Source organism: Squalius cephalus (assembly GCF_949319135.1).
Source record: "Squalius cephalus genome assembly, chromosome: 21".
Taxonomy (NCBI): domain Eukaryota; kingdom Metazoa; phylum Chordata; class Actinopteri; order Cypriniformes; family Leuciscidae; genus Squalius; species Squalius cephalus.
In genome coordinates, this window is record NC_137142.1 from 5,433,983 (window position 1) to 5,457,620 (window position 23,638).

The 23,638-nt window shown below is 38.9% G+C and overlaps 1 protein-coding gene and 1 long non-coding RNA gene across 9 annotated transcripts in view; one reads left to right on the forward strand and one right to left on the reverse strand.

The window, feature by feature from the left end:
• Positions 1 to 23,638, forward strand: part of qkib (QKI, KH domain containing, RNA binding b) — a 106,023-nt gene that overhangs the window by 9,983 nt on the left and 72,402 nt on the right. For all 8 annotated transcript variants that reach the window (XR_013819481.1, XM_079854531.1, XM_079854536.1 and 5 more), the window contains exon 2: positions 16,574 to 16,716. Coding sequence is in view for 7 of the 8 variants with exons in the window: in XM_079854531.1 (XP_079710657.1) it covers positions 16,574 to 16,716 (143 nt within the window). In the remaining variant the exon portion in view is untranslated. The remainder of the gene's footprint in view (positions 1 to 16,573; positions 16,717 to 23,638) is intronic.
• On the reverse strand, positions 22,520 to 23,111 carry LOC307149499. The gene is made up of 3 exons (XR_013819571.1): positions 23,043 to 23,111; positions 22,858 to 22,956; positions 22,520 to 22,669 (listed from the first exon to the last, which is right to left on the reverse strand). It is a non-coding gene; the product is annotated as an uncharacterized lncRNA (long non-coding RNA).

The window sequence follows — 23,638 nt, forward strand, 5'->3', positions numbered from 1 at the left end:
GTGAATGAAAAGGCAACATCTGAGCTCGTTTATGTCAATAGATTTTGGTCTCCTGTCGTTCCTTATCCTTGCCTGTTGCCTCGGAGAGCGAAATCCTATAACCTGAAATAATTCATATTCCAGCGAGATGGTGCGTGAGAGCTAATGTGTAAATCAAAAAGTGTTTTTTTCTGGTTATTTAACTTTACCTGTATTTAAATGCAGTGTTTGTCGCTATTAGGAGTGCTTGCTGTGTTTGTGGACCGCATGTGCCAGGACATCTATAGTACCAGTAGGAAGTGGCATACCAGTGTTATTGTAGTATCATTTTATTCATATTTTGAATTTTGTTTTATTTGTATATTTTGTGTTGTCATTTTAATTTTAGTTAAAGTTTTAGTAATGTTATAAAAAAAAATAAAAAAAATCTTAGAATCAACTTAATTTTCTCTAAGCCTTTTTGGAATTTGCTTTCAATCAACTAGTGATTTTTAGTGGATGGATGAAGTACAAGTGTAGTTCGTCAAATTAGTATTTTTTTTTGTCTTAATTTTGTACAGGATATGGATCGTTTTATCATTTAAAACCATGCAAGCAAACTTATTTTTGTGAAATGTTTTGTTTAAATATTGTGCATTCAGAATGCTATCTAGCTTTAAATGAAATATCACTTGGTTTAATGGTTTGTTATCTAATGTAGTAACATTTGGACATTTTTATGTGTGGTTTGAGTATCAAAGCCAGCCTGCTCTCTCGATTCTGCCTTTATTATTGGTTACTAAAAACCCATACTGGTCAATCAGCAGTCGATACTGTCCTAAATACCAGATGTCTTGAGCAGAGCTGATCTGGTAAAAGTATCCAGTTATCTCTTTTAGCACCATGTCAGCATGTTGGTCTTGCTCAGGCCTCTGCTCTGCTGTTCTTGTCGTTGGGCTATTTTTTCAGTCTGCTCCAGATTCGAAGGTAACGCTTGGTCAGATTTGAGGACTGTTGCTGCTCGGGTAGCAAAAGGAGATTGATGTATTTACCTTTCGTCAGCAGCACAAAGTTCAAGGTACGAGAGAGACGTTTAATTGAATCTAGCCTCTTCTGAATAATTTTCAAATGTTCTGGACTAGGAACCAAGCATATGCCTTTTAAAGGACACGAAGGGACCATCTAAAGTGCCATCCATTAGACTCGTCTGTTTAATATAGATAAAGAGCAATTCAGGCCATCTGAGAAATTATCGATTCCCTTACTTACTTAGCGTGATTTATCTCATACCCTTTGCACACCAAATGTGCATTTTAATCCTTTGTTAAAGGCTAATGGCTCTCGCAGGTTTTTATATAATGTCAGAACGCAGCCAAAAATTTCCCTGTTAATAGCATCGTCACACTAAAGCCGTAACTGACCTTGATTTGTTAGATCTGGGCTTGCTCATGTATACTGTAGATTTACAGTTTCAATGTAATGCATTTGTCATACCTCTCTAGGACTATAATCGTGTTTCACACTGAAAACTCAGTATGGACTTTTTGTAAAGGGTAAGATGTTGAAGCTAAAAAGTCATGTTTTCAGCATAAATGTGACCTTCCGTTCCAAAAGCATGTGATGTATGTGGCTGTTCATTTTCTTAAATTAACCTATTAACTCCTTACCGCCTCGTCCCGTGACAGCGCAACACAATTAGGTGCCAGCCAATCGGAGAGGCCAGAGCGGAGAAGGGATTTGCTTGGCTCTGTGCTTCACTTCATTTGCTAACTGAAATATGAACAACGCTGAGACTGTGTGTACCTGTCATCTGATGTTCCTCTCCCCTTGTCCATCTCTGAAAAGACAGTCGCGGTCACTAGTCTTGTTCTCATCTCAGTGCCTAGTGCTTTCAGCTCTTCATACAGATTGAATGTCTCAGTTGCACAAAATGATTATGTGTTTTTTGACAACTAGACTCAACACTTTGATTACTTCTCAAAAGCGTCTCGTGCTTTCTTAGTTTTTCAGTATTTTTAAGCAATTGATATTAAATGAGGAATGTCTTGATTAAGATTTAATGGACCAATTTGCATTGATCCATGTTTAGCGTGCTTAGTTAGTTATGTGGTAGAGATGTTATCAAATAGTTAAGAAAGTTGTGTGGTAGAGCTTCCAAATGCTATTGAAGGATTGAGCTGTGTATTTGTGTTTTGAGGAATTATTGGTGTTATCGAACATTAGTTGTGTAATGTCGTTTTGAAGCATTATAGAAGTGTAGAGTTAGTTGTATAGTGAGTTTTTTAGTTGTTATTTACAGGTTCAGTTAGTTGTCTAGTAGAGCTTTGAGGCATTGTTGAAGGGTTGATATAGTTGTGTATTGGAGTTTTGAGGTGTTATCGAAGGGTTGATGTAAAGTTTTGTGACATTAATGAAGAATTAAGTTAGTTGTGTAGAAAAGGTTTGAGGCATTATTTAAAGATTGACCAGCTGTGTTGTAGAGTTTTGAAGAGTTATCAAATGGTTTAGTTTGTTGTGCTGTGTAGTTTTTTAGTTGTTATTTACAGGTTCAGTTAGTTGTCTAGTAGAGCTTTGAGGCATTATTGAAGGGTTGAGATAATTGTGTAGTGGAGTTTAAGTTATTGTTTAGGTTGAGTTAGTTGTGTAGTGGAGATTTGAGGCGTTGTTGAAGATTGAGTTGTGTAGTGGAGTTTTGAGGCATTGTTGAAGATTGAGTTGTGTAGTGGAGTTGTGAGGCGTTGTTAAAGGTTGAGTTAGTTGTGTAGTGGGGTTTTGAGGAGTTGTTAAAGATTGAGTTAGTTGTGTAGTGGGGTTTTGAGGAGTTGTTAAAGATTGAGTTAGTTGTGTAGTGGAGTTTTGAGGCGTTGTTAAAGGTTGAGTTAGTTGTGTAGTGGAGTTTTGAGGAGTTGTTAAAGATTGAGTTAGTTGTGTAGTGGAGTTTTGAGGAGTAGTTAAAGGTTGAGTTAGTTGTGTAGTGGAGTTTTGAGGAGTAGTTAAAGGTTGAGTTAGTTGTGTAGTGGAGTTTTGAGGCGTTGTTAAAGGTTGAGTTAGTTGTGTAGTGGAGTTTTGAGGAGTTGTTAAAGATTGAGTTAGTTGTGTAGTGGAGTTTTGAGGAGTAGTTAAAGGTTGAGTTAGTTGTGTAGTGGAGTTTTGAGGCGTTGTTAAAGGTTGAGTTAGTTGTGTAGTGGAGTTTTGAGGAGTAGTTAAAGGTTGAGTTAGTTGTCTAGTAGAGCTTGAAGACATTGTTAAAGGTTGAGTTAGTTGTGTAGTGGAGTTTTGAGGCGTTGTTAAAGGTTGAGTTATTTGTGTAGTGGAGTTTTGAGGCATTGTTAAAGGTTGAATTAGTTGTGTAGTGGAGTTTTGAGGCGTTGTTAAAGGTTGAGTTAGTTGTGTAGTGGAGTTTTGTGGAGTTGTTAAAGGTTGAGTTAGTTGTGTAGTGGAGTTTTGAGGCGTTGTTAAAGGTTGAGTTAGTTGTGTAGTGGAGTTTTGTGGAGTTGTTAAAGGTTGAGTTAGTTGTGTAGTGGAGTTTTGAGGCGTTGTTAAAGGTTGAGTTAGTTGTGTAGTGGAGTTTTGAGGAGTTGTTAAAGGTTAGTTGTCTAGTATAGCTTGAAAACATTGTTAAAGGTTGAGTTAGTTGTGTAGTGGAGTTTTGAGGAGTAGTTAAAGGTTGAGTTAGTTGTCTAGTAGAGCTTGAAGACATTGTTAAAGGTTGAGTTAGTTGTGTAGTGGAGTTTTGAGGAGTAGTTAAAGGTTGAGTTAGTTGTGTAGTGGAGTTTTGAGGCGTTGTTAAAGGTTGAGTTATTTGTGTAGTGGAGTTTTGAGGAGTAGTTAAAGGTTGAGTTAGTTGTCTAGTAGAGCTTGAAGACATTGTTAAAGGTTGAGTTAGTTGTGTAGTGGAGTTTTGAGGCGTTGTTAAAGGTTGAGTTATTTGTGTAGTGGAGTTTTGAGGCATTGTTAAAGGTTGAATTAGTTGTGTAGTGGAGTTTTGAGGCGTTGTTAAAGGTTGAGTTAGTTGTGTAGTGGGGTTTTGAGGAGTTGTTAAAGGTTAGTTGTCTAGTAGAGCTTGAAGACATTGTTAAAGGTTGAGTTAGTTGTGTAGTGGAGTTTTGTAGAGTTGTTAAAGGTTGAGTTAGTTGTGTAGTGGAGTTTTGAGGCGTTGTTAAAGGTTGAGTTAGTTGTGTAGTGGAGTTTTGAGGAGTTGTTAAAGGTTGAGTTAGTTGTGTAGTGGGGTTTTGATGAGTAGTTAAAGGTTGAGTTAGTTGTGTAGTGGAGTTTTGAGGCGTTGTTCAAGGTTGAGTTAGTTGTGTAGTGGAGTTTTGTAGAGTTGTTAAAGGTTGAGTTAGTTGTGTAGTGGAGTTTTGTAGAGTTGTTAAAGGTTGAGTTAGTTGTGTAGTGGAGTTTTGAGGCGTTGTTAAAGGTTGAGTTAGTTGTGTAGTGGAGTTTTGAGGCGTTGTTAAAGGTTGAGTTAGTTGTGTAGTGGAGTTTTGAGGAGTTGTTAAAGGTTAGTTGTCTAGTATAGCTTGAAAACATTGTTAAAGGTTGAGTTAGTTGTGTAGTGGAGTTTTGAGGAGTTGTTAAAGGTTGAGTTAGTTGTGTAGTAGAGCTTTAATACATTGTTGAATGGTTGAGATAGTTGTGTTGTGAGTCATTTTCAAAGGTTTGAGGAGTTAGTTCTTCAGGGGAGTTTTTGGTTGTCAACAGGTTGAATGGTCTATTAATGCTTTGAGACATTATTGAAGTTTGTTTTCTAATAGGAATTTTAAAGTGTTATTAAAGGGTCGAGATAGTTGTGTAGAACATTTCCACTTGCATTTTGTAGATGCTTTTATCCAAAGTAGTTACATTGCATTAAAGCTATAGATTTAATCATGCTTTCCCTGAGAATCGAACCCACGACCTTGACATAAGCCCCGTACCCTACTGTTCCAGATTTTTGAGGCGTTGTTGAAGTTTTGAGTTAGATGTATAGTAGAATTTGAGAGGGCTGAGTTAGTTCTCGAGGCACTGGTGAAGGGCTCAGTTTGTGTAGTAGAGTCTTACGGTGTTGTTGAAGGCCTGAGTTAGTTATATACAAAAGTTTTGAGGTGTTGTTGAAGAGCTGAGTTAGTTGTGCAGCGGGATTTCGAGGGATCATTTAAGGGCTTGGTCAGTTGTACAGCATGATTTTGCTGGGAGTTATTAGGATTTGGTGGTTCTGTGAAAGAGCCTGGAGGCATGCGGCGTGTGTTTGTGTGACAGAGTAGCCCATATGCTGGCCTCAGTATGGAGCCCAGCTGAATCTCGCTCCTGCTGCATATTAGCTCAGTAGCATTCACCACTAAGAACCATCATTTCCTCTGTGTCAGCACCTCCTGAGGCAGCACACACATGCACACAAATACTCTCTCTTTTATAAATGTGCCTAAACAGCACACACACCGGAGTTGCCCCGAGGCCTTGCGCTGGCTTTTCTGGCTGATGGGATAAACCCCTTCCCCCCTACGTTTATTTAAATGGCACCAGTAGCGTTCTGAAAAAGGAAGGTGCTGCCTTGCACTTTTAAATAGGGCAGAAATCATTACATACAACAGAGTGTGTTGACAGATCTAGGGTTTTTTTTTAACACACAAGGGCATTTACACAAGGGACAAGACCACAGAAATATATGAACATGCAAATTCATTATAAGTATCCACTCAGAGCCAAGTCCAGGAACGAGATGCTGCTACAGTTTGGATTTTAATCTCTCCTGGTATTTTTATCTCACTATATTGAATAACAAATGAAACTCAAAATTTAAAAATGTAAATAATCATACAATTCATCATACAAATGTTAATCATACAATAGTATTTCTTTTATCACAATATCAAAATTAAGTGAAAATGGGATTCATTTTAAATCATTTTGGTTTAGGTTTGAGCAAATGTTGCAATGTTTTTTGTTTTTTTTGGGGGGGGGGTATACATTTTTTTTCATTTCTTGGAAATGTTTTTCTTGTGAATATTGTATAAAACAAGCCATTTCTTGCTGTTTCTGTCGTTTCCATCGTTACCATCGGAACTTGTGACCATGGTTGACCAATCATTGTGTAAATAGTTAGAATTAATAACACTTTATTGTCTGAACTTGTTCAGGGCATATTTCTCAAGGTCTTGTTTATCTTTTTTTATAGTAATGCTTTTTTAAACTATCTCACAAACATATTCATTAAAAGTTACAGAGCTCAGAAGGTGCCGTAGAACTGCATAACAGAAATGACCCTTTTGCCTTTGCATGTGAAGTGTGTTTCTTTGCAGTGCGTGTGTTTCCTGCACAGGAGAGACGGTGTGTGTTCAGACGCTCTGATGCACTGCTGTCTGCTTCTTCCACAGCACACTGAGCTAATTGAAGTGGGTCTGTGCCAGAGCCGGTGATGCGCAGAGCGTATCCCTCCTCCTTCCTTTTCATGGCAGGGTTTTGCGCCACTGAAGCATCCCCTGCCTGTGCAATTGCATTCTGGGGGATTTTTTTTTTTCTTCCCTACAGGCACAGGTGGCCACTGTCACTGTTGCATCAGTGCACCCGTTGCATTTCCAGCCTCACCCTCACTTAAGCACAAAAGTGTTAGTGTTGCGGTAGAGAGGAAGCCCACAACCTTCCTTCCAACATCCATGCTGGTTAACCTTGATTGGCAACAACCTGTATTTGCCAGAATTAGCCGTTGCGTGGGACTGAGTTAGCAGTTCTCCAACTGCTAACTTGCTGACTCACTGTTTATTCACAGCATCATGAAAAGATTCTTGGAAGAATACTTGGAAGTTCTTTCAGATTGCGCATTCAGACGTCAGTGGCCAACGTTCATACGTGACTCTGGCTACATTTCTGCAAAACCTGAAATACTTTGATTCGGCACATACCACCTACACTGAACCCGACCACAAACCTAACCAATAGTGTTAACAAAAGCAAATGTGAGATTTAAAATGCTAACGCTGAATCAGCCATGCCATTTTAGCTTCTGCAAGTCTTTCATTAGAGCTCTTTTATTGTGGTTTATGTAGTCACTAGATCGCTCCACATCACAAGTGCAGTACAGAAATTTACTGATGAAAACGTGAAAATATATCAGTTTACAAATCATGCACTATGGTAAATGTGTTTTGAGTTCACAATATAGGGTTGTGCAAATAACCGCATGAAAATAAGTCTCACTAATCGATAATCTGCCCTTTTTTTAAGGAACCAAATTCGTTGGTGTTTTACTGCCACTAGTGTTAATTTCAACTGGAACCTGCATTGAATTACATATACTGTATATAGGTATGATTTGGGAGATTTGCTGAAATGTAGCCAGAGTCGTCGCATACAGTATTTACAATGAACCTGGGGTTGCAAGTGGTAGTGTATCTGCTATGATTATTTTTCATTGTTCAAAGGTCGCTCTTTTTTGAGCAACAATCATTTATCACTTTGCAGTAGACATTTCTCCCAACAGTGCTTTGAAAAACGAGTTACAATTTTCTCTTTTTATGTGATGTCATACTCCCTCCTCCCTTCATTCATGCCTTTTTTGATTGGCCGTAGTCGCAGGAACTAAAAAGTAGTCGCCGCCTCCAAATGTGTTGCATTCATCCTCTTTCAGTTTGCCAGCACGTCTCTCACGTCTTATCTGAGCCATCCAGCTCAGCTGTCTCATTCTCTGGAGGAATCCGGAACTGTTCTTGCTGTTTGCGTCTCATCCACACCAGCGGGCATGTGTTCTCATTTCATCCAAGCCCTGGTGTGCATATGTGTGTGTGCGTGCATGCGGAAGCAGCAGGTTTTTAGGGCCGGGCAGTATTATCATTCCGAGGAGAGCGCAGGCCCAGATGGCATCTCAGTTTGAGAGCGCGCCCTCTTTCTCCCTCCTCGCTGCCACCTTCGCTCGTGATGCATTCGCCTCTGACAGAGCCGCGTAATTACAAACACAGAAGGATGTCATCTACCCCGGCTCTCTCTGTCTTTCAGGAGGTTCTCATCGCTCTATCTTTCTGCTCTGGAAAGTGTGTCAGTAAAAGCCAGTCTGTGACTGGGTCAGGTGTAGTTTTTATTCTCAGTGTCCTCTCGGTAATATCACTATCTCTGTGCTGTCTCTCTGCTCACTTTATTCATTGTTGTTACATGATACCTAGAGCCACCTCTAAACCCACCTTCAAGAATAGCCAATTACACTTATACTGCTGAGTGTGCGTCTTCACCACAATGAAGGATCACTCATTTCCCTTTGTATTTGTGTCATTCGTTGCTCCGCAGACTTAATGGAGTTCTCATTTAAGATTCATTTAAAGTCCCCTTGTGGTGAAAATCAAGCTTTTAATGTTGTTTATATGTCTATGTGGTCTTTTTAATGGTCTTTTAAAGACAAACCATTGCTGAGTATTTTCTCCTTAAAACTGCAGTGAACCAAAGACAAACTACCTTGTAACCAATCAGATCGACGTGTGATCGTCAACGAGTGAGCTCTGAGCTGCTGTGAGTGAGTGGAGGCGGAGCTCATTTGCATATTCATAGAACCGCGTATACTTAATGAGGCAAGGGTGTAGAGTTACATTCAAGCTATTTTAAGGCGAAAACGTTTAAATATGTCATTTTGGTGATCCAAGATGAGTTTTAAGGGATAAAATCATTGACTACAAGGGAACTTTAAAGGTGATGTGTGTGATTTGGATGAAATTGGCATTAATGGTGCATAAAATTCACAAAATGCACTTTTTTATCTCAATTTAATCTCATTACTGTCTAGAAAAAATACCTTTTCTTTTCATTTGAGCATGTTTGTATGGATCTCTCTTTCCATTCATCACATGCATCTCTCCATGCAGCGAGAGTCTGTGATGTCGTGGCGTATCCATCTGTTCAGATGAAGGCCTTGCCACAGGCACTGCCACCTATAGCGCTTTGTGATGTCACCGTGCGGCTATCATTTGAGCTCAGACTGTCATCTGGTCGGACCCTGTAATTTCCCAGCTGTTTGATTAATTTTAAGAAAGCCCGGGTGTCTGCGATCTGTCACTGGTGATGTTGACGAGGCCAGAGGAAGCTCGCGGTGTGAAATCCTCTGATTGAGCGGAGCTGTGATTACGATTAGAGATGTCCGCCGAGATAGACTTGAGCGGCTGTTGAGGGTCATTCGCTCTCGGGCTGGGCTAATAGTTAGCAATGCCGCTGAAAGACGAATGTAATTGTGGGAGATCTGGAAGGCAGATTGTGTTGTACTGACAGAGCGGATGGATCGTCTGTATTGAGTGTCTTTTCCTACCTTGCTTTTCTGTAGACAAGCAAGAACATTTCGCAGGCCTGCTGAAAACCCTCACATGGTTTGTCACCAACATATGTTTTGGATTTGTTTTGAATGCAACATTTTCCAGAGGTCTGTGTGAGAACAAAATTTTAATAATTATTCATTGGAATGTATACTGTATACTGCACACACTACTGTGCAAAGGTTTGGGGTCGGTAATATTGTCATTTAAAGATGCATTTTATGCTCACAAAGGCTGCTTTTATTTGATTAAAAATACAGTCAAACAGTAGAAATATTATTACAATTAATTATTAGTAATATATTGTCAACTGTAATCTGTTCCAGTGATTAAAGCTGAATTTTCAGCATCATTACTCCAGAGTCACATGATCCTTCAGAAATCATTCTAATATGATGATTTGCCGCTCAAGAAACATTTCTGATTATTATCAATGTTAAAACACAGCTGTGCTGCTTTATGTTTTTGTGGAAACTGTAATGCATGTTTTCAGGATTCATTCAGAATGAATAGAAAGTTCAAAAGAACGCAATTTATTTGAAACAAATCTTTTGTAACATTATACATGTCTTTGTATTTTTGGTCATTTTTTATTCCCTCCTTGGTAAATAAAACCCAGACAGCAACATAGTGTCAGCCCAGATCCGGCCCACATCTGGACCGAGTGAAATCCACATGAACCAGATTTGGGCCAGATCTGGGCTGATACTATGTTGCTGTCTGGGAAGTATTAATTTCTTAAATATTCTATATTCATCATGTAATATAGTAAACTTGGTTGGTGTCAGTACGTTCAATCGGTGAAGGAATTTAATTGAAAAGAATCATTTGTTTGTGAATCAGACTGTATTGGTTTCGTTGTATGCCCACAAGGTTAGTTATAAAGACGTGTGTTCTTGCAATTATTTTGGATTTCATCATTATTCAATTCAGACTGCAATCTCAGGTAAAATATGACTTTATGCCATCAGACGGTATATTCAGCCACGGCAGTGTAGATTGCTGAAAAGCGATCTAAGTTTGCAGGTCAACAACATGCCTGGACCAGGATCGACACTAACTAGCATAAATTAGCCTGAAGCAGCTTGCAAATCAATGCTGGTTTGAGCTGGTCTTTTCAGCTATTTTCTGTAATTAAGTTATGTGCGTACTTCCACATCTGTGTTGGAGGCGTGAGGGGATCTGTCACACCATGAGCCACCACATGTGTGTCGGGCTGTGCGCGTAATGTGTGCCAGAATGTGTATCAGTATGTGCGCAGGTGGCTGTTGCGTGTTCAGTAGTGCGGGAAGTCCAGCCCTGGAGGCCGGCGCAGGAAAATGATTGAATTCTGAGGGCGAGAAAGCTGACAAATCACTAAAAAACACTTTAAAAACGCTGTAATAACGCTGTCCATAAATCACCACTGACAGTTTAATCATCCTCGGGTCTGGGGCCTGATCTGACCACTGGACAGCCCTCCCTAATCAGCCAGCGAAGAAAACAACCCTGAGCACATCATGCATTCTCCTCTGCTTATGCCTTCAAACGCTCGGAATTTGGACGGGAGCATCTATAAACGTCTCCTCATGGTCCAACATGATCAGACAGGATAATTAAATCACTCAGCGTGCTCTTGCGGGCATCGCCTGGGCTTTGAGCGTGTTTGGTAAATGAGTTTGACTGGTCTGTAGCAAAATATTTTTCCTTTGTGTATTTCCAGGGTTTTTACAGCTGTTAGCGGTATGACAACTGACGGCTCGGAGTAACTCAGCCTATAAAAGCTGGAGGAGAATGGAGCTTGATTCACAGTTGTTGGGATGTGTGTTTTCTGCTCTAGAGAGGAAGAGGCTAATCCTCTGCATCTCAACTGGTATATTCAGACTGAGTGGCAGGGACTTAACAGCCTCGGGCATATTTGCGATGCTAATGTGGGTATCTCTATGGGCTGGCTGGTGTTTATCATTATCATTACAGGATACTTGATGCCAAGGCCATTTTGTCATTGAAATCCCAATCAGAGCCTTGCCTCCACATACAATATAGTGTGTGTGTGTGTGTGTGTGTGTGTGTGTGTGTGTGTGTGTGTGTGTGTGTGTGTGTGTGTGTGTTTTATTTGATTCATGACACTCTCCAGTGTTGGGAATAATGCGTTTCAATTGGGCTGGTTGGGAGGACACTACATACTATGCAACGATAGAAATGAGTCAGCTGGTTGAGATTCTGCTTTGATTCTGCAAAAAGTCTGACAGCAAGCAGAAAACCATATTCTTCTCACTTCCAGTGTAGACAGCATTGTTGATTACGTTGGGAGCAATTTATTTTTTAATTAGTGTTATTTTTGGTAACAAAAGACATGTTCGTCGACAACCTTTTTTTCATGACGAGACGATGACTAGATGACACCAACATCATTAAACGATAACTGTGACTATATGCATGGAATATCATTGACGAATAAAGACGAGACTATATTGCAGTTAAAAATAAAATCTTGCTGATGATCTAAAAACGCATAATGACCATCATTTCCATAATGACCAACACAATCTACCAAGAGCAGCGCAAAATTAGCGTCTGGTTTAAAACATGGTTTTTTTGGGCGTTAAAAAATGGCGTAAATACCAGTAAACTGACTTAGCACGCAAACCTTAGGACATCACCTCACATGATTAATGTAAATACTCTCCTCTCATAAATTTTGTTTTTGATTTTGGAAACTCCTACAAATGCATATGCAATAAGGTCAGCTGCAAAAACCCTATCCACACCTTTTCAGCGCTAATTCTTCACTGTGTGTCTTCAGTAAATCCTTACAGAAGATTTTTAATGGCAAAGAGGGTTTGCGCTGGAGCAAGCTTTTAGAAAATCTGGCCTTAAATTTATTAATATTAACATTCTAATTACTAACTCTGATCAACGAATTAGTAAGTAAGGTTTTTTTGTTTTGTTTTTAACTACAAAGAAACTATAAAAAGTTTCATAATCAATGCAAATAATGCTCAATTAATGTATAACTTATTATTTTATTACTACATTACCTACAACAACATATGACAGCAACACTTTATTACCTTTTCTCACCATGTTTTATGAGTTTTCATTCACAGTAATTACCGTCTCTCTTAAGTTAATGGAAAGTATCCGTTCTAGACGCAGCACTCATTCCCCAATAACTTCGTCCCTTTTCACTGACTTATGAAAACACATGCCATCATTCTTGTGTACTCAACCTCAGAGGAAGCTCTCAATGCCACTGTCTTTCTTGGCGGTGGCCTTCGATGTCAATGTGAAAAGCTTAAATCACTTTTGATAACAACATTGCTATAAAGCCCGGAGACTGTACCTCACTTATGGCCATCGACAGGGCTCTTTTAAGCTGCGATTTATTGAGATGAGCGCAGACCACCATTAAACAGACGTTTAGCTGAAGTGTCTGTCCAAGGCAGCCTCAGCCCACAGGCTATTATTATGGGAAGCTGCCTGAATATCTTTTAGATTGCTTATACCCTATTAAATCAAAATGAAAGTTTGTGGCTTTCAGGCCACGTATATTAGCTTTGAAGTCTTATAATAACTCTTTAATATTATCATGTTTGATCCGCAAATTCCTAAAAAACTTGTTGCACAAAATCTAGTACATGCCTTATGCCCCCTGATGGAGTTTACATGTTTTCAGCAAGTAAAGCCCTATTTGGTTGGGACTAGGTGAACGTTAGAGAAATCCCTGTTTCATAGACGTACTTTGCGATTTTAATCCCGTCCGAATCTGCCAAGTCTGTGTTTTTCTCACACAACATCTGTAAAAATCCCAGAGCAAGTTCCTACTGTTTTTCGGAAAACTCAATGGTCCTCAATGGAGAAATCTAATCTCGTCCGAATGCGAATGTCTGATTGCTGGTATTGTATCCCAACGCTTCTCCTCATGTGTTTTTGACCTGCCTGAGCCACTGTTTGTGTACCAATCTTCCGCATGCTGCACCTTTCAATGTGGATTGTATTAGGGAAAAAAAATGTAAGGAGAGCCAAATCGCGGAAGATTGGCCACTTTAGTGCCAGGTAAGATATGATGGAATGAAGCAACTTAGGTTTACTTGATTATCTATATCTTTTTTCGATTTTTTTAGAAGAATTATGTTCAAATGTGAGTATCAAATATGATCCATCAGAATGTTTTTTTTTTGTTTGTTTTGTTCATATTCATATCTCAATAATCATTGTATTGCATTGCATTATATGTTTCAGAACTACATAGCTTTGATAATAAATGTAAGCATTTAAATATCACCTTACTAAGACATGTTATTGGGAGATAAAGAGTGACACTGATATTTATATGCATTTTATGTAGTCAGTTATAAATATCTCATTGATTGACATTAGCTATCAGAATTTCATCTCACTTTTCCGCCGTAAATGTCAGCATCTGCACCAAATTGCATATTATTGCTCAGTTTGGGCTTCTGAATAAAACAGGTGTTTTTTTATTCCCTTCTCGAGTGTGAGCTCCATATTTTTCTGCTTCAAGAAAACACGTTGCAAATATTCATGACTAATGTTGCCCACCAGCAAAGAAAACTTTAAGATTATAGTATAAAAAAAGATGTCGACAAATGACAGAAAGAATTGTGGGGCCTTTAAACTGCATGTTTTCTTAACGAGGACCAAATCACATCTGCCGTGTCACGTGAGTGTTTTTCTAATTGCTCAAATTAGATGCAATTACAATTTCAAGACAAATTCTCCATGACCTCACAAGAGGAGTCAAATTCACAACATATGTATTGGAGAAAGGACACAATAGTGTGCGTTCTGTGTGTCTTCTTGCCGTGTGTGTGCGAGTCTATGGAAGTGCGCGATCTCCATTGTAATTACATCTCTCCCTCAAACCGACCTCTTCAATTTGCCTTTGAGAATTGCGCCAGGGAATTCTTCATCCAGTAATAGAATTACACAACAGTGGCAGCAGCTTGAGACTGGGATATTTAATGTCTTATATGAAATATTAACTGACTTGGTGGTTTTAATTGTCTTTTCCACCATTTAGAGCCTTCACTTCTCTCTCTCTCTCTCTCTCTCTCTCTCTCTCTCTCTCTCTCTCTCTCTCTCTCTCTCTCTCTCTCTCTCACTGCCTCTCTCTCCTGTTTTTTCCCCCTCAGGAATAATAGAGAACGGTTTCAGAAAAGGACAGTTATTACTCACTTTATTAAGTGGCGGAAGGATCACATGTAATAACAGTGATTACCCGTTCTCCATCTTCCCTCGTTTTTCCTGCAGTAAACCTCAGGCAGGAGTTCAGTGTGTATTTTTGCTGATAAAATAGTTTCTCTTATTGAAGTTTAACGTGCAGATTCATGCAGCCGGTTGACGTCTGGTCTGACATGTCACCTGTCACCAGAAATGCATTCGAGAAAGGACGTAATATGATTTATGATTTATCAACAATAGCAGAAGGAGCCTTTTACTTTTCTTAAATGATTGAACTTTGGGAATAATTCAATGGCGCTTTGGGAAAAAGAGCATAGTCGGTTGCTGTAGTGAGAAAGCTCTCATCAGGGCCTCCAGGCAAAATGGATACACATGTCTCCCGAGGAAATTCAGAAGCTCGTCATATCCTCTTAGAAAGATCTTTTGTGGTTTTACAGCTGTTCAAAGACAGAGAAGCTCTCTTAGCCCACGTCTTGTCATTCTCTTTTACTCTGTTCTTGCTGAGGTGGTCTTCGCTTGTCTTGTTCAATTGTACTAACTGTCGATCCTGAGCAGAGACTTTTGGCCAAACTGATGTCAGTCTGTAGTGAATCTGAACTTTACACTGTGGTGCTCATGTGGGTGTCTGATCTTACAATAAAATCTGGTCAAATAATACGAATAAATTGACAACTGTTGTGATTGTTATATTGCTACTGCTTAAAGGTTTAGTTCACCCAAAAATTTAAATTATCCCATAATTTACTCAAGCTAGTATCCTAGGTGTATATGACTTTCTTCTTTCAGCCAAACACAATCGGAGAATATCCTGGCTCTTCCAACTTTATAAACTACAATCACCTAGGATGGCTTGAGCTTGAGCAAATTATGGGATCATTTTCATTTTTGGGAGAACTAACCCTTTAAGCAGTAGCACAATCGGAGTTATATATTAAAAAATATCCTGGCTCTTCCAAGCTTTATAATGGGAGTAAATGGTACCAGAGATTTTGAAGCCCATAAAAGCGCATCCATCCATCCATCATAAAAGTAATCTGTACTGCTCCAGGGGGTTAATAAAGGCCTTCTGAAGCAAAGCATTTTTGTAGGAAAAATATTCATATTTATAACTTTATGAACTATAATCACTGGCTTCCGGTAACTGGCGTACGCAAGTCTAGTTCCGGCGAAAGAGAGTGACATCTGACCCCACGCATCTTCATACTTACGCCTAGGATGGCTTGAACTTGAGTAAATTATGAGATCATTTTAATTTTTTTTGTGAGCTAACCCTTGAAGTATGAAGATTAAAAGGTCAAAAAGGTATAAAATCCCAGTGAAACAGCAGCTCTTGTGTTTAACGTGTTACGTGGAAACTACAAACTAGCATGTCAGTCGTCTCCATAAAATATTTATCGAAACCTTATATTGCTGAAAATTCAGCTTTGCCATCACAGGGATAAATTACATTTAAAAAATTATTAAAATAGATAGCAGTTTTATAAAAATGTAATTATATTTTACAATATTACAGTTTTTACTGTATTTTTGATCAAATGAATGCAGCCTTGGTGAGCAGAAGAGATTAAGGAACTCACCGATCTTAAACTTTTGAACGGTAGTGTAAATGAAAATTGTATTTCTATGTGCAATATATTTGTTATAACAGTGTTATGTTTTCTTAAATGTTCTGGTTAAAACTGTGAAATGCTGTCACCTCTTTTTCTGTGCAGTGTTTCATTATTAGATTTGTGTAGTAGCCAAAAATATTAGGAAAGTGAAATTACTGTGAACCTGGAGTGATTTGCATTCGCATAAACACACTGAATCATGAAGCCCACACTGAGTATGTTTAATGAAGCCCTTTGCAGATTAATAATCACAGTTTTCTTTTTCAATTATCTAACTGTGCAACCCTAAATTGTTTGATAACCATGTTGTCAGGGCACTAAAGATGTTAATATAGGTACATGCTCTATGCAGTCTTAGATGCTCTAACATATTCATTGGTTCGTTAGGTTTAAGCGCAGTGTTTAAGGAGCATTTGCACTCCTCCACTGCCATATTGAAGCGCATATAATCCATGGGTAATGGAAATGTATCATGTCGCCTGTCACTATATCTCTAATCCTGTTCCCTGATTGATGTAGTTAACTCAAAGTGCATGTGCTTTCTCTTTATTTCAGAGATCAGCAGGGTACGAAAGGACATGTACAACGACACATTAAACGGCAGCACGGAGAAGAGAAGCTCAGAGCTCCCGGACGCCGTCGGCCCCATCGTTCAGCTTCAAGAGAAACTCTATGTGCCTGTTAAAGAATATCCAGACGTGAGTCTCAAACCTAAAACACCTTCACACAGTTCGCCGCAAATACACTTACACCTGTATTCCCATCACAAGGTTTTAAATAATGAATGGCATTATTGCAAGAGCACATCTTCATTAATTTGAAATGCAATGAGAAATGATTCAAAATGAATGCTGAGAACCTTTCAGTCACATGAATAGTCTCAGGCAGCACTTGAAGGTCAGTTCATATGATTCGAAATCAATCTCTGCATACACACACAAGCTCTTTACTGAACCTCAATGAGTAAATGGAATGGTAAATAACTGTGCAGTTCCTCCGCATGGCTCTTATTTAATTACAAAGACATACAAGTCAATGCAATCTAGTTTTCCTTGCATTAAGACATGGGCCCACGTCCAGTATATTGATTTCATTAAGAAGTGAGGTTGCACAAAGTGTTCGAGTCCATTTTATGAGTCCATTTAATTTATTGTGTTATTAAGCTGATGGTTTGTGGTCGACTGTCGCTGTGCGTCTGAGCAGTAAATCCAAGAGTATTTTCTTAGCCTAGAGTTCAAGTTTTTTCATTTAAAACTGTTTATTATCAAAGGGATAGTTCACCTAGAAGTTAACATTCAGTCATCATTTACACACCCTCATGTTATTCCCAACCTGAATGACTTTTCCTTGTCCCATTGAAAAAGATCCTGGCCTGTTTCCATAGAATGAAAGTGAATAGGGAGAAAGTTGGAATTTTTATGCATCATGTCAGGTTTTATCATTAGTTTGATCAAATGTCATTGACATCAAAGTCTCTGTGTACACCTGGTATCAAGATGTGTTTTGGTCGATCGGATCACGAGTAGACGAGGGAGACACGTTCCCGTTTACACCTGGTGTTTTAATCCGTCTCTTTTGTCCATTTCATCCACTTCTGTCCTGATTTCTTCGAGGGGAGGGTCTATGGGCGGGTAAATGTATGGGCTTTTTCAAATCTTTCAATCTAATATGGACAAAATTAGCACACGCAATTTACAAATCAACGTTCGTCTTTTATGTTACACAGAACAAAATAAATGAGTTAAAAATTTAGTAAATAAACATTTACTCAGTGAATTGTTCTGTTAAATTTAGCAGTTCTCCTGCATAGATTTTTCTGAAAGCGGTGCCCGACCCCCTGTCGCTCTCTTTGAGTGTTTGCACATCTCTAATAACAGGGATGACATTGAATTCTCCCTCGCCTTCCCAGTTTGTGTTGAGTCAGACCCGCTGAACCGCTCCACCAACAACCCGGTCGGTGGTTAACAAATCTTTCAAGCAATCGCCGTCAGATCCTGCTTGCCTAAGGCTCAAGCCCTGAGGAACCGGCCGAGTTCCCAGCTGATTGATCCCAATTAACTTCTTCTGTCCCAGCTTGATTCCTGCATGGCCAGCACTAATCGAGTCTCTCCAGCAGGGGCGTAAACACTGTTTATGGGATTACAGTCCTCCATTTCGCTGAAGTTTTCTGGTTGGAGGGTTGTTTATGCGTCTGTATTTCCCGCGGGAGAGGGCCGCGCTGTTTAACAACACTGATGCAGTGCTGCCTGAATGTTTTTGACTAATTCATGCCTCAACCTATAGCGTTTATTACGTGGCCAGACGTGCTTGCTTGCGTCATAAAATGCAAACAATGAGAGTGGATAAGAGGATATTTGAAAGTCAACGAAGTTGTTCCAGAATGATTGTATCCTTCTTACCGGCAATAACAGTATTAATATTTTATTGTTTCCTGTGCATAATACTGGAACTTTATAAAAAGCTAATTTCATTTCATATTCAATTACAACTCCAGTTTGCAAGGATATGATGCTTTCTGTCTGCAGTTTCAATGCAATGTGGGTAATTTAGCTCCTGCTCTTAAAAGTCTGAGAGTTAGCCAACACTGCAGTAAAGGCCGTCGTGATTGTGTGTGTGTATGTGTGTGTGTGTGTGTGTGTGTGTGTGTGTGTGTGTGTGTGTGTGTGTGTGTGTGTGTGTGTGTGTGTGTATGTGAAAAGGTTCTGGCCGCCCTTGCTGGTCTGAAGGACACCCAGGATCATTATACGTGAGTTTGGGATCATTAGGAGTTGGAGGATGAGCAATAAAAGACGTCCTCAAATAGCTTTCAGTGTCTGTGGAGTTATCCATATCCAGAGAGAATAGAATTTATATTATAAAAATTAGTATAAAAAATTGCCTATATCACATGATCTAAACACGTTTTTGTTTTTGTTTTTCATTTGTTTTATTTCATAGTTGTGTAATTTCTGCACCGATTGTGTGACCAAACATAAAAAATAATGACCGTTGGTCAAGCCAGTGCTGCTGCTGCGTCAGGCGTTTTGTTTACACTTTTCTGGGGAAATAAAATATGAAAGACTTACTGCATATTAAGTTTTTTAATATTGAAAAATGTACTTCACCTTTATACTTGTTGTAGAGCATCTCTGGGGAGCCTGTATCTCTGTATTTCCTCTGCTGAGGTCAGAACAGCCTCGATCTGATCTGATCTGATCGAGAGGTGGAGTCATGTTTAGTGCTGGAGACCCCCTCTGGACAATCATTCACTTTCAGACATTAGTCATTAAATATCACAGCTTCTCTTCAAAAGATGCCAATTATCACCCTCGAAAGGTTGCAGTTGTGTGTGTGTGTGTGTGCGTACCTATATGTGTGTGTGTGTATGTGGGCATGTATATTTTGATGTTTACGTGAGCCTTAAAATGTCTATATTAACTGTTCGTATTTCTTACATAAAGTGTTGCATTGAAAATATATCCACAATGATTTTGCTGATAATTGAGCAACATTGTGAATATAGTTTTCAGTTTAATGGACATTTAATAAGCCCATTAGCCCTAAAAGTATTATATATATTAGGGTTTGAATGACTTTTTTGAAGAACATTTATGTGATTAAAGTCGAGTCGACGTCGACTAGTCGCTGATGACATCATTAATGAACAAATAAGCCTGAACCTTGAGCTGAGACTTGAATGCGGGTTGCATTGTGCTTAGCTACAGATAAAGTAGCACAGTAAAGCTTTTGCATTTAGAGAGCATTTGCGTGTGAATTAATTACAGACGGCAGTGTCTCTCTAATAGTGAAGCTGTGGGTTTTAGTTACTAAGAAATATATGATAGAACTTTTCAGTTTCTAAGCTATATTATTGATAAATCACAGAACAGCGTTGACAATACTGAATGTTTTTTGTGTGTGTGAGCTTCTATCTGTATGTGTGTGTAACAAAGCAGCAGCGCATTAGTTTAGAGCGGTGATTAACTCACGTCTACAATAAGCTGTTTAAAACGTGCATTCAGCCGATCAATTTTGAGCATCCAGATGATCTTATCAAACATATATTGTGGAGCGCTCTCGGAGTATGCATTTATTTTGTCATTTAAACTGTTGGAAGCGGAGCATAAAGTGGACTTCAAATATTTCTTATCCTGTTGCGCCCTCTATAGGCCATGATCAGCGACTAGTCGAAGTCAAGCTTAAAGCATCGTGGCAGAACATTAAAGTCAATAAGGTCTGTGCACCCCTAATATACTGTTTTTTTTTTTTTTTTTTTTTTGCTTATTACTAAGAATGCTTTGTACAGAATGATTTCCACAGAAATCCGTTCTGCTCCCATTTCATGAATGAGGCTCAGTGTGTACACGAGCATCACACCACAGCGTCCTCCAGGCAGGCTCAGAAATCTCTAATTATCTCATGGCAGGCGGTCGCTGATATTTCCAGGTCAGGGGCAGGATGACATGATAGATTTATAGATGAGGTATAGTATGAAGGGAAGAACATGAAAGAAAGAGTGAGGAAGATAAGCAGCCTGGGATGTGCGGCGGTGATGAATGTGAGGGTATGATGAGGTCGGGGAATCGGGGCAGAGGAACAGCGGCCTGCCCCGCCTGATAAAAGAGAGGGAACGGCCCCGCGCGCACCCCGAGCGCCCCACACACACTCGTCTCCCAGACAGGCACGCAGCGGCACAGAAATTAATTTGCTCCTTCAAACCCGTGCTGTGTCGCCCCTCTCCCGGCAGCACGCACCCGTTCCGATTTGCTGAACAATGTTATTAGGCTGGGAAAGACAGTCGTCCTAGAAGAGCGCTGCTGCTTGAGATGATTGTTGCCTTTCATTCCAAACTACAAATCTACAGTTATTGTTGTGTGTGTGTGTGTGTGTGTTTGACAGAGATAATGTTAGGGAGAAGACATCGGGCCGTGGAGGAAGAGCACTATAAATACTCTGCTCAGGGTCTTGGAAGGGACAAAGCTTTTAATTGTTGAGCGTGGAGCGAGTGAGTGAACCGCTGCTGTCATTTATCATTTCTCCCTGTGTGTCCTTTTCTGGGTCAATCTCGTCCACACTCTGGATGAGCAGCTATCACAGATTATTAATCATTATCAACATAAGCTGCAAGATTGATTCCCCTTCTTCCTACACTCTTAGAAAGAATGTGTCAAAAATGACACAACCTGTGTTAAATTTTAACACATCTGTGGGTGAGCTCCAGGACTACTAGATTTGTGTTAATTTCAACTCATTCACTGTGTTAATGAGTTTAACACACTAAATGTGTCAGAAAGGTTAACATAAAGATGTGTAAAATATGTGTAAACATGTGTAACATTACCACATTATGTGCTATCCTTGGCTACACACACTGTGTTAAGAAAGGTATCTAAAATCCTAAATCCTAAACAAAATTAGCATTTGACAAAATAAAGTCTGTGGTTGATTATCTTATTTATTATAATGACTGACATATCAACAATTAAATTCAATCCAGAATAGAACAATACAATTTAAAGCAGTCAAAAAGGAAATGTCCAACATAGGATAAAACAGTTATTTTCTCAATCTCATTAGGTAACATGACACACTTCCCCACCTTCAAAATAATTTCACTTATTTCCAAAACATTTTTGGCTTGATGTACAATACATTGGTGGCCAAGTTTAGAAAATATTAAGCATTTTAATGTTTTTGAAATAAATCTCTTATGCTCACCAAATATTTTATTTGATACAAAAGTACAGTAAAAACAGTAAACATTGTGAAATATTATTACAATGTAAAACAGCTGTTTTCTATTTGAATATATTTAAAAAATATTATTTCATTCATGTGATCAAAGCTGAATTTTCAGCATCATTACTCCAAGTTTTCAGTGTCACATGATCCTTCAGAAATCATTCTAAAACGATGATTTGATGCTCAAGAAACAGTTCTCATTATTATTATCAATGTCTGTACTCCTCCATCTTTTTCACAGCATTGAAGTAAAAGTGATCATAAAATCAGTCTTTAATAAGCCAATCTTTGGGAATAAGCATTTTGTTCACCTTTGGGAAAAATACATAAATGAACCTAAACCTAAATGAACTTATCCTGTTCAGAACTTAGTCTTGTTTAGCCAGACCTATCCCTAGACTCTATTGCAGCTTTTCTTGACCAAGGACCACCCAAGAGGACGTTTGACTGACATGTAACGCAACCAATCACAGTTCGTTTTGTTCTGCGTCATGTTTAGGGGCGTGGTAATATATGATGTTGATGTCCCTACAATAACAGACTGGCTGCATCTAATAAATTATTCATTCAAGAACGTTAAGCAAGTTTACGGCAACAATGGAGCCGCAAACTTCAAATACTTTTGAAAATCCCGCATTTAGTTGATCCTGGTAAGCGCTCATTGTCACAGTTGTAAGCACAATAGCATTATTCTTCCACGAGGGGTTTTGGTGTCACGGCATTTGTTTCCAGGCGAACCGATAAAGAACACGACACTCACATCACCCGAACATCCTGTAGAATTCAACCAATCAGATCGCGACTTTGAAACTCCTGAAGTGTTTCCAGAAAAGTGTGACATATGCATCAGTCCCCTGTTTCCTGGATGCAAACGTGTCCACCAACACAAATGTGCTCAGTTCTTCTTCAGAGAAGATCGCAGTTCCAACACTATATAAAAATATAATAGGGAGAGAGAGAGAGAGGAGAAAATTACACAAGCATCAAATTGTTTTTAATCTCCATCATACTATAATTGAGAATATATATATTTGTAAGTAACACCCTTTTGTCAGCACATTCAAACATTTCAGTTGAACTGTAAACTAAATTATGCCAGATTAAATTGTAATACTTACATTTCCTTAATTCTCTCCAAAAATGCTGAGATCCGTAGGCTTAACTGCAATCAGGGATTTAGGCTAGCCAATTTCAACTTGTTTGCAGTGAAGGGACAGCTGTTTGAGACAAATACACAGTAAGATACATGATGCAAGAAATCCCCATGTGATGATCTTTTTCTTTCCCTCAGTAGTTAACCTACCTGTGCGCTGATAGGCTATGCTTATTAGGCACCTTCCTGGTCAGGTCGGACTCCTTGGCCTAAAAATAGATCAAAAGAATGCAAAAATAAAAACTTAAGTTGTTTAGAATGCTTGATTTGATATGAATTAATGATTTAGTGAGTTTTACTGCAATGCTTACCTGAATAAATTAAATCTGGTGAGACTGAACACGGTGGTCGGTGGAAAATGGTCCATCTTCTGATTGGTTCATTTGCTGTGTAATAAATATTAGACATAATGCAAAGGTCACTTATTTGATATAAAGTTAGCACATGTATGGTATGCTAACAGTTACCTAGCCTGCACATCACTGGCTCAAGAGCACTTATGACATATTGCTAATCATTTCAGCAAACTTTCAAATCCACTACTTACGACTACATTTTATACGTAACGTTAATCAAATTAATAAAGAGTAGACGATTTTTAAAACACCCTTACAGATAACATTGCATCGAGTAGCACTAAGTTAAAATCTACGTTAGGTGCGGTCACGTTTACCATTGCTTGGCGAAATTTTGCGTGTAAAATCCATTTAGCTGCTATTAATAAAGGTCTCTTCATTATCTGGAAT